Source organism: Medicago sativa, chromosome 6 (assembly GCF_051527215.1).
Source record: "Medicago sativa cultivar Bolivia chromosome 6, Bolivia_mono, whole genome shotgun sequence".
Classification (NCBI taxonomy): Eukaryota; Viridiplantae; Streptophyta; class Magnoliopsida; order Fabales; family Fabaceae; genus Medicago; species Medicago sativa.
In genome coordinates, this window is record NC_140754.1 from 76,883,239 (window position 1) to 76,898,818 (window position 15,580).

General features: G+C 30.5%; 1 protein-coding gene and 1 pseudogene across 1 annotated transcript; one reads left to right on the forward strand and one right to left on the reverse strand.

Annotated features, from left to right (window-relative positions):
• Positions 1-2,901: 2,901 nt before the first annotated feature.
• Positions 2,902-3,478, reverse strand: LOC146916946 (uncharacterized). The gene has a single exon (XM_085718821.1). It carries the CDS (start codon positions 3,450-3,452, stop codon positions 2,913-2,915), a length of 540 nt encoding a protein of 179 aa, XP_085574947.1. The 5' UTR covers positions 3,453-3,478; the 3' UTR covers positions 2,902-2,912.
• A 718-nt stretch (positions 3,479-4,196) lies between these two features.
• Positions 4,197-5,667, forward strand: LOC146916947 (uncharacterized; annotated as a pseudogene).
• Positions 5,668-15,580: the final 9,913 nt, after the last annotated feature.

The window sequence follows — 15,580 nt, forward strand, 5'->3', positions numbered from 1 at the left end:
ACGAATTACATCCAAAATATAATATCTAAGATAAAACAATTAAACAAATAAAACCCAAAACTAACAAAACAAATAATCATAATGTTGAGACTTCTGTGGGAGCCTACATTGAGTCATCTCAGTTATATATTGCACAACTTCTACTCTTGCAAACAATGTAAAATTGTAAAATAATAACCCACACTTGACACATTAAGATCTATGCATTAAGTGTCTAACTCTCTGTATCATTGATCCACCCCCAAGAACCACTCCCGCTACCCCACAATGTTAAACTGGAAAATGATACCATACTTGGACCTTGTGTGGGAGAGTCAACACTGGTGTGGATCGTCGTCACATTGGAGAAAGAGCAACCAAACAAGTGAGAGTGATATCACTTCTTCATTCAAAATCGTAAAGCATAAAATATGTTGTCAATCTATTAGACTCATTAAAAAAAGACCACATCAATTTAAAATGTCTAATAAGCATAAATTTTGTCAACTCAGCAAAACACATCCACATTTATCCATTCTCATATCCCACCAAATACCAGCAGTGAAGGAATTTAAAATAATAGAGGTTGAATAAAAAATATTGCATGAAAATGAATAACATCCAAAATATAATATTTAAGATAAATAATTAAACAAATGACACCCAAAAACTAGCAAAACAAATAACCATAATATTAAGACTTCAGTGGGAGCCTACATTGAGTCATCTCAGTTATATAGTGCACAACATCTACTCTTGCAAACAATGTAGAATAATAAACCTCGCTTGACACATTAAGATCTCTACATTAAGTGTCTGACTCTCTGTTTCCTTGATTCACCCCCAAGAACCACTCCCGCTCCCCCACACAATGTTGAACGAAGAAATGATACCATAATTAGACCTTCTGTGGGGGAGTCAACACCAATGTGGATCGATACATTGGAGAAAGAGCAACCAAACAAATGAGAGTGATAACACGTCTTCATCCAAAATGTTAAAGCGTACGTATATGGGTTTTTTTTCAACTTATTTGAAGTTCAATCTCCACTATTTTATCCAATATTTGAATTTAACTTACACTTGACACATCACAATATTTTCTCCCTCAAATATGATGAAATTCTAGCATGTGTTTGACACGGGTGTCCATACTAATTAGATCAAATGTTCTACCTCTAAATATGCAAAACAATAAGTACTGGACAAAACAACACCCAAGTAGGGACAAAACATGGGATTAATTTTAGGCTTAATTGTTATTTTCATCCCTTAACTATTTAATTAGTATCGCTTTGGTCCCATAATTAAAATTTGTTCCGTTTTGGTATTTTAAGTTTATCTCCGTTATACATTTTGGTCATTTCCGTTAGTTTTATTAAAAAAAAAATTTAAGGTTTACATCATCTTCATCTTCATTCCCCCCTTCTTCATCATCTTCATGCTACCTTCATAAAAATACTCATGAGAAAAACCTAGAATTGATTCACATTAAGTTATTCAAGCATCTTCACAATTGTTTTTCAACATGTTCATAATTACAATCAATTTTTATCATTTCTTTTATTAATTCCTTCTCAATTAATTCATTCAACCCAAATCACTACACCCTCTTTTATTTATCCATTCCCTTATGATGTTAAGAGCGTTGACATGATTAGTATTTATCTATCAACATGAAATTCATAATTTTCTGAAATTCATAATTTTCTGAAAAATAGCAAGATTGAATTGAGTTACTGAACTTATCAACAACCATGAATGCTTGTGATGGTGAATTTTGTGAAAATGTTTGAGTACCAAGTTGTCACTACAATTTAAAAACAACGGATTCATTTCCAAATTCAACAACTCGTCATCAACATTCAACAGACACCATTCAAGTGGACGAGAAATTTGCTAGATCTGGAAAAATTAGAAAATACAGAGGAGAGGAGAGGCCATGGGAGATGCGAGAAGACGAGAAAGAGCTTCGTAATTCATAAACGAAAGCGCAATCAAGCAACAACATCACAACAATTAAAAGAATTTGGGAGTAAAATAAAGTTAGAGTTTGATAGAAATTTGGGGATTATGTTCAATGAAAGGGAAGAGAGGAAGTGCAACTCACCAAACCTTTTATGGAATTCTTCCTGTTATGGGACAACTTAATGAATCAATTCTACGTATTTCTCATAAGTTTTTTATGAGGTAGCATGAAGATAATGAAGAAGGGGGAATGAAGATGAAGATGATGTAAACCCTAACGTTTTTTTTTAATAAAATTAACGGAAATGACAAAAATGTATAACGGAGATAAACTTAAAATACAAAAACGGAACAAATTGTAATTATGTGACCAAGGCGATACTAATTAAATAGTTAAGGGATAAAATAGCAATTACACCTTAAGTTTAAAAGAAGGATTTATTAGAAACTAACCTTGTATATAATATTATTATACATGCACTACAAATATCTAATTATGTACTTAATGATAAATTTTTAAAATTCTTTCAAATAAAAGTAAAACATTTTTTTTTTGGAGAAGGGATAGATCATTTTTATTAAATAAAGTGGGCACTATTGGCCATTTGACAACCACTTCCAATGAGAATTAAACACCGACTTCTTCTGAGGTTATAAGCCTAAAGTTTAAATAACTAGGCTAAAACCTTATGGATAAAAGTTAAAGGGTTATGATAGAAGACACCTTTTGTGAATGTGTCTTTTATCAAGTTACTCTATGAGCATTTGTGAAAAGACACCAACTTACTTTTAGGAAGGTGTCTTTTATCAAAGTTATAACTAAAAAGTGAAAATCATACCTTAAGGTGTGACTTGATAAAAGACACCACCAAAGGGTGGCTTGTAACATAACCCAAAGTTAAATACTAAGAAACTACTCTAAATCAAATAACTCAATAACAATCCAATTTAAAAAATAAACAAACTCATCCTCCAAGAGTTAAATATTTTGATATAATTTGAATAACTTCACCACTTTGTCGAAGAATATCAACATCTTTTGCAAGTAATGGGCTAGTATCATTTTTATGCAGACTATCAATACAATCATCAATGTGTTGCATAACAAAACCTATTTCTGAAGCCATGCCTGGATAATTTTTGAGCTCAAAATCTAAATTTGCACCCAAAAGCCTACCGCGAACACTATCATCGCCATCGAAATCTATTGCACAACGAGTATAATAGTTTCTTACCGTAACATTTTTATCACTTAGCAATTTAAGGACAAGTTTATATGGAACATACAAATTGTCCTTAACCACACCAATAGTGTATTGTGCAAGATCAACAAGATCTACATTTTTTGCTCCTCCTGGCTTTGAGTTGAGAAGATTTGAACAATATGAAGGATTGGATGCTTCTTTGCAAATGACATCTACATCAACAACTTTGGCTGAAATTGAATTGGAGGAAGAAAAACATAGAATAACAAACACCAACAAGAGAGAGGAGTATTGACTCATTTTGTGTTATTTTCTTCTTTTTTTTCTTCTTGTATTTTACCAATTGATTTTATACCTGGTTTTATACTAGTTTTCTGCGTGTGACGAATATGTTAATGTTTGTATAAATTGATTATGCTTAACTTACTTTGGTCAATTAGAATCTATGTAGTTAATGCAAATATTATTCTTTTAAAATAAAGTCAAATTGTGTTGTTCAAACAATGGTCAACTTTTGAAAAAAAAACAGTGGTCAACTTTTGACCAAAAAAGTTGTACAATATTAAAATAAGAGTTGCCATAGTATAAATTCTTGCAGAAAATATGTGTAGAAGAACGAGTGGGACCTATAATATGTAAATGAGTAAATTGAATTCATATATTATGTACAATTATAGTTATATAATATGTACAATTATCTCGAATAGGTTAGGGAACATATATAAAACATTTATGAAATTCAACTTTTTCATGTAAAATAACCGTGAAACAAGGATCAAATTCTACACAATCAATTTGGTTATATATTAACTTATAAGATTCCATAGAAATTGCCTTAGTATTCCTTAGTATTTTCAGTTACCATATTATGAAGTTTTTTATGAGACATCAGTGAGTTGTTTTTAGTTATGTTTTGTTTTAAAGACAATAATTTTAGGGAGTTTCTTTTTGTTTTAAATTATGTTTCAACTCTATTTATAGGGCACTAAAGTATTTTGTAATGGAGTGTTTGATGTTATAAACATATTTCTGTCTTCCAATATATTATTTCCATAATGCTTTTTCTCTCATATCCCTTCTAAAACCAACAAATTGGTAGAGCTTATTTTCTTAAGGGATATGTGAATTGAGTATATAAAAAAACCACCCTCAAAAATGGAAACAGAAAGAAACTTCTCCCTTGCTCCACCCATTTTTTATGGTGAAAACTATCATGCTTGGGCTATTAAGATGTCAACATATCTTGAAGCCTTAGACCTTTGGGAAGCTGTAGAAGAAGAATATGAAGTGGAGCCATTGCCGAAAAATCCAACGGTGGCTCAAATAAAGGTTCACAAAGGAAAGAAGACAAGGAAGGTCAAAGCTAAAGCATGTTTATTCCATGCGGTGTCAAGCACAATATTTACAAGAATCATGAACTTGAAATCGGCAAAAGACATTTGGGATTACAGCAAAAAAGAATATGAGGGAAATAAAAGAACCAAAAACATGCAGATACTCAACCTGATTCGGGAGTTCGAGATGCTAAAAATGAAGGAGACATGAACCATAAAAGAGTACGCACATAAGTTTCTGGGCGTTGTTAACAAGGTGAGATTACTTGGTAATGATTTTTCTGATGAAAGAATTGTGCAAAAATTTTTGGTTTATGTGCCTGAGAGATATGAATCAAAAATTTCTTCATTAGAAGAAACAAAAGATTTGCCAAACATTTCCTAGGTAGAATTGGTGAATGCATTGCAGGCACAAGAAGAAAGGTGAATGATGATATTGTCCAACCATGTGCACACTTTAAAAAGACAAACCATCCTCAAATAAGATGTTGGTGGAGGCCTGATGTCAAGTGCAGAAAATGTGGCAACATGGAACATGTAGAGAGAGTACGCAGGTCAAAATCAGATGAGGCAAAGATATACATGGATCAGCAAGAAGAAGATCTATTTTTTTGTTGCAAAATGTTTTGCTACAAAGCAATAGTTCATGTGACTCGTGGTTAATTGTCAACGGCTGCACAAATCATATGACCAACGATCATAAGCTCTTTAAAGAGCTTGATAAAACCGTTGTTTCCAAAGTAAAAATTGGAAATGGTGATTTCATCTCAGTCAAGGGAAAATGGACGGTTTCTATTGAAAGTTTATCTGGTATGAAATATATTTATGATGTTTTATTTGTGTCTGACATTGATCAAAATTTGCTTAGTGTCCCACAACTTGTTGAAAAGGGCTTCAAAGTCATATTTGAAGACAATGTGTGCTTGATAAAAGATGTTAAAGGCGAAGATGTATTTAAGATTAAAATGAGAGCTAAAAGGTATGCTCTAAATCAACCAATAAAGAAGTCGCTGCCGAAAATTTATGAGTATTCTGATGATAACATAGAGGATGTTCCAATTAGAAGAAGCAATGAGATATTGGTGAAAGAGTTCAAAGTTGATGATCAAGGGGTTACTGTGTTAACAAAGGCTTTACCAAAAACAAGATTTGGAATATTAAAAGACAAGGCAGGACTTTGAAGTAACTATGGCAAGGAGGAGATTTGTAGGAATTGCCTTAGTATTTTCAGTTACGATATTATGAAGTTTTTTATGAGATATTAGTGAGTTGTTTTCAGTTATGTTTTGTTTTAAGACAATAATTTTAAGAAGTTTCTTTTTGTTTTAAATTATGTTTCAGCTCTATTTATAAGGTACTAAAGTATTTTGTAATAGAGTGTTTGATGTTATAAACATATTTCTGTCTTCCAATATATCATTTCCATAATACTTTTTCTCTCATATCCTTTCTAAAATCAAGAGATTCATATATTATCATAATGAATATAAACTATACCGAAAACAAATAATGGATCATAATTGAGATACTTTCATTCGGCCAAATTACTTGAGCCCGTTTACAAGTGAGTCCACTTAGACATTATTATTTATTACGAAGAAGGAAAAAAAAATACAGAAAATACAACAAATTAAAAAAATAAACAAAATTCTGTACACAAAGAAACAAACCCTACCCAATGCCTCTTCTATTTCCAGCAACATTTCAACCTATCTATACCACTTGTTTTTTGGTTCTACTTTCTAGCTCACACCGTATTTGTCTTTTGCAAATCACCTAACGTTTTGGCACTGATCAAACACAACACATGATCTCTGCAATTGTTGGTAATAAGTCACTATCTCACTGCCATCTAATTTGGCATTTCCCTCTTACCTTAGCGCTAATTTTTAAGTATAAATAAGAGCAATGGGACTGAAGGCTGAAGCTGAAAAGAAAGAAAGAAAAGGAGAGAATTGAAAACAAAAAATTCAGAAACCCAGCAGTAGCATTGTTTGGTTTCTAAGCCATATATATTTGCATTTTACAGCATAAAGTAAAAAAGAAACCAAAAAAAAAAAAAAAAACAAAGAAAAACCCTAGAGAACTCACTTCTCATTTCATCAAAGAAATCCTTTTTACCAAATCCATTTCAGCAAAATAATAAAAAAGAACCAAGAGAAGAAGAGTGAAGGAAATTCCCATCGCCACTGCCGGTGACCGGTGCCCTAGAGGTTTTGATGTACCTTCTTTTCCTGTTTGTTAGATGCTGAAGGATCATTTTAGGTCTTTTTCATTCTATTTTTTTATGATAGTTTTTATTAGCTTTTATTTAAATTTTAAATAAATGGTCTTTTGTTTAAATAAGGCAAATTGCATCTTTCATGTTGTAGTTTGGGCTCCAAGCTCACATTTTACTCCCTTGTCACTAAATCTACTTTTGGTTTAGTCACTATTCAAACTTTTTATAATCTGGAAACTTAAAATTAATGACTACTTTAAATCTTGTTTTAATTTGGTTATCAGAAAGTTGTATGAGTGAAAAAATCCAAATATAAAATATTAGTAATTATTATTCCAAATCCTCTTTTGGTTTGATCATTATTATGTTTTAAATTGATTAATCTTAAACTTATAACCGTGCTAAATCATCTTTTAGTTTGGTTATCGCAAAAAATTCCAAAGTAGTGAGTGCGTGGTCACTACACATATTTAAATTTGGTGATTGCTTAGGCCGTGACAATATATACATGAGTAACATTTGTCACCTTGCATATCAATTTTGTAGAGTTATGCTCGGCCTAATTCAAATTCTAATACTTTTCATACGCCTATTTTTTATTTTGTTGGTGAAATATGAAATGATTGTAAAACGATGTTCCATATTTCTAAGATATCATGAATGGCATGTGCAGGCCGGTGATCCAATGTATGACATACCAAAAGGAAAAAAGGATGCAACAAGGTCCAAAATTGAGGACTTTCAATATTCTGCCATCCCCATGGTTTTTCTACAAAAGATATGTTGGCTCTCTCTGGTAATAATTGGATCTGAGTATTTATTTAATTATGTTAGTGCTTTATTTTTTTTTATCGTTTAAACAAATATTAAGAAAGTAGTAGTACTAGTATATTTGTTACTTCAAATTGAATAGTAGAAACAAGAGCTTTTCATATACATATGTCACTCATGAATAAAAATAATTTAAATCATAGATATGCTTTTGAATGTGGAAAAGAAAATGACACATTAAGAAGACAAAAAGTGAAATGAGTCTCATCTTATGTACGATTGCATTCTTATTTGAACTTATAACGGAGGTCATTTTCAAGAGTTTATTTGAGATTATCTTTTAACATAGTACTTGAAAAAGCTTATAAAAACATTGTATGGTTTGTTTATAAAGGATTTTTTAATTTATTTTCATAAGCTTTTTAGAATAACAACTTATGCTCTCTTATGTGAAAAATATTTATCGTCCTAAATTAAGCTATATATCTAAATGCACCATAACCATTACAATATTATTATGTAATAATTTTGTTAAAAAATTTCAGGAAATGGTGGTGCTGGCATGGGACGAATAGTCTTAGGTTCGATACTCCTCGGTATCAATTTCGGTGGGCTAGTTTGGCTTCTTCAAAAAACAAAATTTATCAGGAAAATATCATCGCAAAAACACTCTCCAAAACATGTAGTATTGGTGACAACACTGAACATCCTTTATATGCCACAAGGAAGAATTTTGATGGCTCATACTTCAACTCTTTGGTTCAAACAGTGGTGTTCTTACATCAGACCAAACATTGTACACCAGCCCACAAATTAGGAACATTGTAAAAAATTATGCAATGAAAAAAGCATTGTTCTTCTTGGATTTCCAACCACTACAAGAAAGCTTGAGTATTCCGACCAAAAATTTCCGAGGAACAATGGTTTCTCGCTAAAATTAAGGATTTCCGAGGAACTTTTTCCTCGGTATGTCCATGTCAGAATCTCTGCTACCACTTCCTGCAAACTGAGTGCGGCGCGCTTTTCCAAGATAAATACCGAGGAAAATGTTCCTCGGAAAATATGTTGTCATTATTAAATTCGTTTCAAAGCGTGTATGACCTTATAATGTATTAAACAAGGATTTTATATAGCAAAAAATCATTTTGATACATTTGAGAGAACACTACTCTTCTCTGTCTCACTCTTTCTTTCTCTCTCACAAGGCTGGATCTAATATAGCGCTTCTCATCACTTTCTCACAGAACCAAGCTCGGTCACACAACCATTGAAGAACTCAATCAAATATTCAAAGGTATTCTCATCCTTTTTTTTGTATGATTTGGTGATTAGGGTTTATAATCTTTGAAATATTTTTAGTGATTCTTCTCAAATCTTTCAATAGAAGCTAAAAAAAATCAAGCTGAGTTGAAATTCTCCATTTTTGTTTTTGATTTTTGCTGAACCCACAAAACCCTTTTTCCCCAAAATTCCATTTTTCATTTTAGCTTTAAGTTGACAATTTCTGGTGGATTTTTATGATTTTTTATTCAATTGGTTATTCTTTGGGGATTAGAGTTTATAATCATTTGGGCACCCTTTTTGATTTTGTATGTGGTTTATAATCATGACAGTAGTTAACAATACTCTCTGTAATTCGTAGCAACCTAATGTATAGATTTGAGTTGTGACAGAGAAAACCTGCTAACACATTCCATTGAAATTGGATTAACACAATACTACCATGTAAAACGTCTAATTAAGAAGAATGAAAACTCATGAAAAAGTTAACCAGGTCATGTCTATCTCTAGCTCACTATTCTTTCTTTCTATTTTAGATAATGTTAATTTTTAATTTATTAAAGAATTAAATTTGACGTGAAGAAAATATTTTCACATACAATTTGGCGCTTTTTTGAAATTTAAATTTTGAAACACAGGAAAATAATTATAATTTTTATATTTTTTTTAAATATAATACATTCCGAGGACAACGTTCCTCGGAAACGCTAGTCACTTCTATGTCAGCCACAACAGGTGCGGCAGACTGTGTGTTAGCCGTCACATCTTAATTCCGAGGACATGTTTCCTCGGAAACAAAAGTTCCTCGGAAATTTCCTCGGTATTTGGATTGCAACCAACTATTTTTCCAGGACATGAGTTCCTCGGAAAAAGTTGGTATTCCGAGGAGATTTGGACGATTTCCAAGGAATTTTGTGCCTCGGAATTTCAGTGCTTTCTTGTGGTGAACAGGCTATATATGGTGAAGATGAGCTTGCTTAATGTTATAAGAAGGTTCTGAGGGAGAAGTCAGAAAAAATTGTCACAAAATAAATTGAATGTATTGTGGGTAGTGATTGTATGAAGGAGGTGAGACTGAATTAAGGGAACTTTAAAAGTTGTGAGATTGATCTATCTACGAAAAAAATGTGTATAGTTTAGCTAGGCTAGTTTACCTTCTTAAAAAAAATGTATGTATGGTTTGGTAGGCTAGTTTGCCTTCTTAAAAAAACGTGTGTATTTCATTTTCATCTAGCACCTGATATAAGTATTATTAATTCTTTGATTCTAATGATCTGTTTCTATTAAGAACTTGATTCGTGGGACATTGTTCTATCATATCCTTGATTTGTTATCTCAACATAAGATATTTCTGTTTGCAATGACGATGTGGGGACTCCAGAAGTGTAGAAATGACAAGTTGTGGAATGGCGTTAAAAATCTACCTTGTGTGGCTATCCGGTTAGTACATGACACATTTGTAGAATGGCAACATGTTTGGTGACAATGCAAGAGAGCTGAAGCAGGTCGGGAGATATCCACCAGACCTCTAGAGGGACGGTGCAAATCTAGTCGCGAATAGTACCACCAGACCTCGGTGGCACATACCGGAAATAGGTACTCTTATATTCAACGTCGATGCAACAATTTTTGCGGAGCAAGGGAAGTATGGTGTTGGGATGTGTCTCGGAGATGAGAAAGGTGAATTTGTAGGGGCAAAGACATCTTGTTCCCAAAAATATAGTCACATGATTCACAATTCGCATTGATATGCGGTACAAATATGGGTTTCTGGTACACATGTGAAGAATTCAGTAATATTATTTACAGATATTTGTCTTAATTAAAAAATAATAATGTGTAGAATTCCCATGACTTATAAACATAAAAATATAAACTCCTTAATTATTTGGTCAAAGGTTTGATCTATGACAATATTAAATTTCTCAACAAAAAAAAGGTATCTCTACTCTTTTGTGAAAATGAATGAGTGAGTTGTAACTATATTAGTAAATTAATATATTTTTTATTAATTACCATTTATATTACAACATATATGTTGTTGTAACGGATGAATTAAATATGTCAATCAAGATTATTGCTATTAATTATTGTCGAGTAGACAATTGACCATATTTTTATGTGCCAACTATAGAATGAAAAATCATTTTTTTAAAGAAACTATTGAATATAAAATCATAACAAACACTAAAATTTGGAAGCACTAAATAAAAATAAAATTTACTGAAGAAAATAGAACATGGGATCGCTGGTTTCGAATTGAAACTTGAGTGTTGTCATTTGATAGTGTGTATGCGTGATGTTTATTTGTCATTTCACTAAACTGACTTAAATAAAAAAGGAAAATGATAAACTCATTTATGAACTAATTGTAGTAAAAAAAAACATGGAAATGAGAATGAAGTTATTAACTAATTATTTCATCAATATAATACTCCTCCCTCAAAAAAAAAAAAAATCAATATAATACTCCTTTGTTCCATTTTTCAGTCCGTTACGTATAAATCATAAAAATAAACTATACAATCATTCTTTTTATAAGAGATAAAAGTGTAACTCATCCTAGTAGAAATTAATATAAATTCTTTTCTAAAAACGACTAATTCTGTTTGGAATCTCAAAGTATGTTATAAGTCATCTTTTTTTTTTTTCCCTCTAGACGCTCGTGTGAATAATATGTTTCTTGAACTCGAGCATATATAAAATAATTTCTTCATATTCTTATTTTATGTGTTTGTTATTAATTTCTCAATTCAATGCATATGTATGCATAGGAACTACAGAAGTAAAAAAAAATGTATATAGTTTTCATTTACGAACCATCCATAAATTTAAACAGAATAATAAAGAGTTGATTATTGTGTCCCGTGAGCATATCTCAGTTGGTAGGACAATGCATTATTATATGCAGGGGCCGGGGTTCGAACCCCGGACACCTCACTTATTCACCTTATAAGGTGAATTCTAGCCACTAGGTAAGGTGAATTCTAGCCACTAGGCTACCTGACCAAAAAAAAAAGAGTTGATTATTGCCTACATAAAAGATATGGGTTAAACTCTTGCTACTAATTTTTAATGTATATCATCTATCATTTAATCATAAAAGATTACGTTTTGTTTTATGAAGTGATTTTGAAGATATGTATAAAAATACTTATGTTTTAGATGAGTTATGTAATATTTTCATAAATGTAAAGAATAAAGATATGTAAAAATAAATAATTGCTTTTCATTATGTCAAAAATATTTTCATTAGAATAGTTATACATGTTTTACACTAGTTATATTTTTTTTTTGGAAGTTGTTTAAATAAAATTTTGTCAAAAATATTTTCATTAGAATAGTTATACATGTTTTACACTAGTTATATATATATATTTTTTTTTTGGAAGTTGTTTAAATAAAATTTTAAAATTATGAATTGAGTAAACAATAAATTTAGTCCTTCAACTACCACTCTCTCGTCAACTTGGTCCTTAAACTATTAAAATCAACTAAAAGATCCTTAATACATCAATCTGGTCACTAAACAAGTTAAGTGAAAGATCAAATTGATGGATGAGAGTATAATTTAAAGATTTTTACTTAATTTTAATACTAGTTCAGGAATTAAATTGGTGGACGAATGATAGTTTAGAAACTAAATTGATTGTTTATTTCTATTAGACTCTAATATTTTAAGTAGAAGCAAATGGACTTAAAACATATATTCATAGTGTATTAAAAATTTAAGGAAAACTATTTGTTCTCCTTGAAAAAAATGTGGATACTGGTGCTAATAAGCAAAACTAATGTAATATTTTTGTCTTTTTCTTCTACTTTAGTTTATCCTTTTGATGAAAAAAAAAAAATCAAAGATTTGAATTCACTTTTTTTAAGGGAAGACTTAAATTCACTTAATTAAATATAAAAAAAAATTATGTGCATCAAATAATCGGATGCTAATTATGAAGTCCAATAAAATTTCAAAAAAAAAAATTACGAATTCCAATAAATATTTTGTTAAAGAGTTTTAATACTTTGGATGGTGATTTTAGTATCAATGATTTGATTATTTTTTTTTTATATTTGTAAAATAATTTGAAATGATATTAGAAAATATATTTTGTTCATATATTTTTTTTAGGGGTTTGTTCATAATATTTGATGTTATTGGTTAGTGGAAATATGTTAGGTCAAGCTATAATTTTTTTTTTACATAGGCCAAATTACGATTAATAAAACATAAATCTGACATGATTAAACAATTTAAGGTCGAAGCCTATCCCACTAATTTTAGACCATTTGAAAAAAATCGTAATAGAGGTAAAGTTTCTTCGTCTGCAAATCACACAATGAGTCTGGACTCGATGAGAAGTTGAGGGAGGCAGAGAACAACAAACTCATCATCAATGTCAGCCAAAGTGGTGCCACTAAGTTCAAAATCATCACCGAGGCGCTCAGTAGTGTTCCGGCACCAAACACCAGAAGAGTTGTTATTTCCATTGACCCCGAAGTTTACAAGTACAAAAAATTTATATAACTATTATATGTTCATTGTTATTTCCATTGGCACTAGAAGAGCATTTATTTCCATTGTGTAACTTGTTATAAATTTCTTTTCAGGGAGAAAATTGCGATCCCCGTCACACTCCCTTTCATAACATTCTTAGGGGACGCAAACGATAGACCAACTATTACCGGACGTGATTCAAACTCTACAATTGGAACAGATGGAAAACCGATGGGCACCTACAAGAGTGCAACTGTTGCGGTGGAGGCTGGTTATTTTGTTCCAAAAGAGTTGATTATTGCCTACATAAAAGATATGGGTTAAACTCTTGCTACTAATTTTTAATGTATATCATCTATCATTTAATCATAAAAGATTACGTTTTGTTTTATGAAGTGATTTTGAAGATATGTATAAAAATACTTATGTTTTAGATGAGTTATGTAATATTTTCATAAATGTAAAGAATAAAGATATGTAAAAATAAATAATTGCTTTTCATTATGTCAAAAATATTTTCATTAGAATAGTTATACATGTTTTACACTAGTTATATTTTTTTTTTGGAAGTTGTTTAAATAAAATTTTGTCAAAAATATTTTCATTAGAATAGTTATACATGTTTTACACTAGTTATATATATATATATTTTTTTTGGAAGTTGTTTAAATAAAATTTTAAAATTATGAATTGAGTAAACAATAAATTTAGTCCTTCAACTACCACTCTCTCGTCAACTTGGTCCTTAAACTATTAAAATCAACTAAAAGATCCTTAATACATCAATCTGGTCACTAAACAAGTTAAGTGAAAGATCAAATTGATGGATGAGAGTATAATTTAAAGATTTTTACTTAATTTTAATACTAGTTCAGGAATTAAATTGGTGGACGAATGATAGTTTAGAAACTAAATTGATTGTTTATTTCTATTAGACTCTAATATTTTAAGTAGAAGCAAATGGACTTAAAACATATATTCATAGTGTATTAAAAATTTAAGGAAAACTATTTGTTCTCCTTGAAAAAAATGTGGATACTGGTGCTAATAAGCAAAACTAATGTAATATTTTTGTCTTTTTCTTCTGCTTTAGTTTATCCTTTTGATGAAAAAAAAATATCAAAGATTTGAATTCACTTTTTTTAAGGGAAGACTTAAATTCACTTAATTAAATATAAAAAAAAATTATGTGCATCAAATAATCGGATGCTAATTATGAAGTCCAATAAAATTTCAAAAAAAAAAAAATTACGAATTCCAATAAATATTTTGTTAAAGAGTTTTAATACTTTGGATGGTGATTTTAGTATCAATGATTTGATTTTTTTTTTTTATATTTGTAAAATAATTTGAAATGATATTAGAAAATATATTTTGTTCATATATTTTTTTAGGGGTTTGTTCATAATATTTGATGTTATTGGTTAGTGGAAATATGTTAGGTCAAGCTATAATTTTTTTTTTACATAGGCCAAATTACGATTAATAAAACATAAATCTGACATGATTAAACAATTTAAGGTCGAAGCCTATCCCACTAATTTTAGACCATTTGAAAAAAATCGTAATAGAGGTAAAGTTTCTTCGTCTGCAAATCACACAATGAGTCTGGTCTCGATGAGAAGTTGAGGGAGGCAGAGAACAACAAACTCATCATCAATGTCAGCCAAAGTGGTGCCACTAAGTTCAAAATCATTACCGAGGCGCTCAGTAGTGTTCCGGCACCAAACACCAGAAGAGTTGTTATTTCCATTGACCCCGAAGTTTACAAGTACAAAAAATTTATATAACTATTATATGTTCATTGTTATTTCCATTGGCACTAGAAGAGCATTTATTTCCATTGTGTAACTTGTTATAAATTTCTTTTCAGGGAGAAAATTGCGATCCCCGTCACACTCCCTTTCATAACATTCTTAGGGGACGCAAACGATAGACCAACTATTCACGGACGTGATTCAAACTCTACAATTGGAACAGATGGAAAACCGATGGGCACCTACAAGAGTGCAACTGTTGCGGTGGAGGCTGGTTATTTTGTAGCCATAAACATTATATTTGAGGTACCCAAAAATAATTAATTTATTATGCTGTTATTATATTTCATGTTTTTTTTTTTTGCTAATTGTCAAATAGAACACTGCTTCATTTAAGAAAATCATGATTTAAAAAAAATAATAAAGATAGACTCATTAATTTAAATTGCTTGTCGAAATAGAACACTGCTCATATAATTCCATGAGGTTGTTTCAAATGAAATGATATGTTAATGGACTGAAATTGTGTCTATTAATGTAAGAAAGAACAGGGTAAACAAGATTCATATATT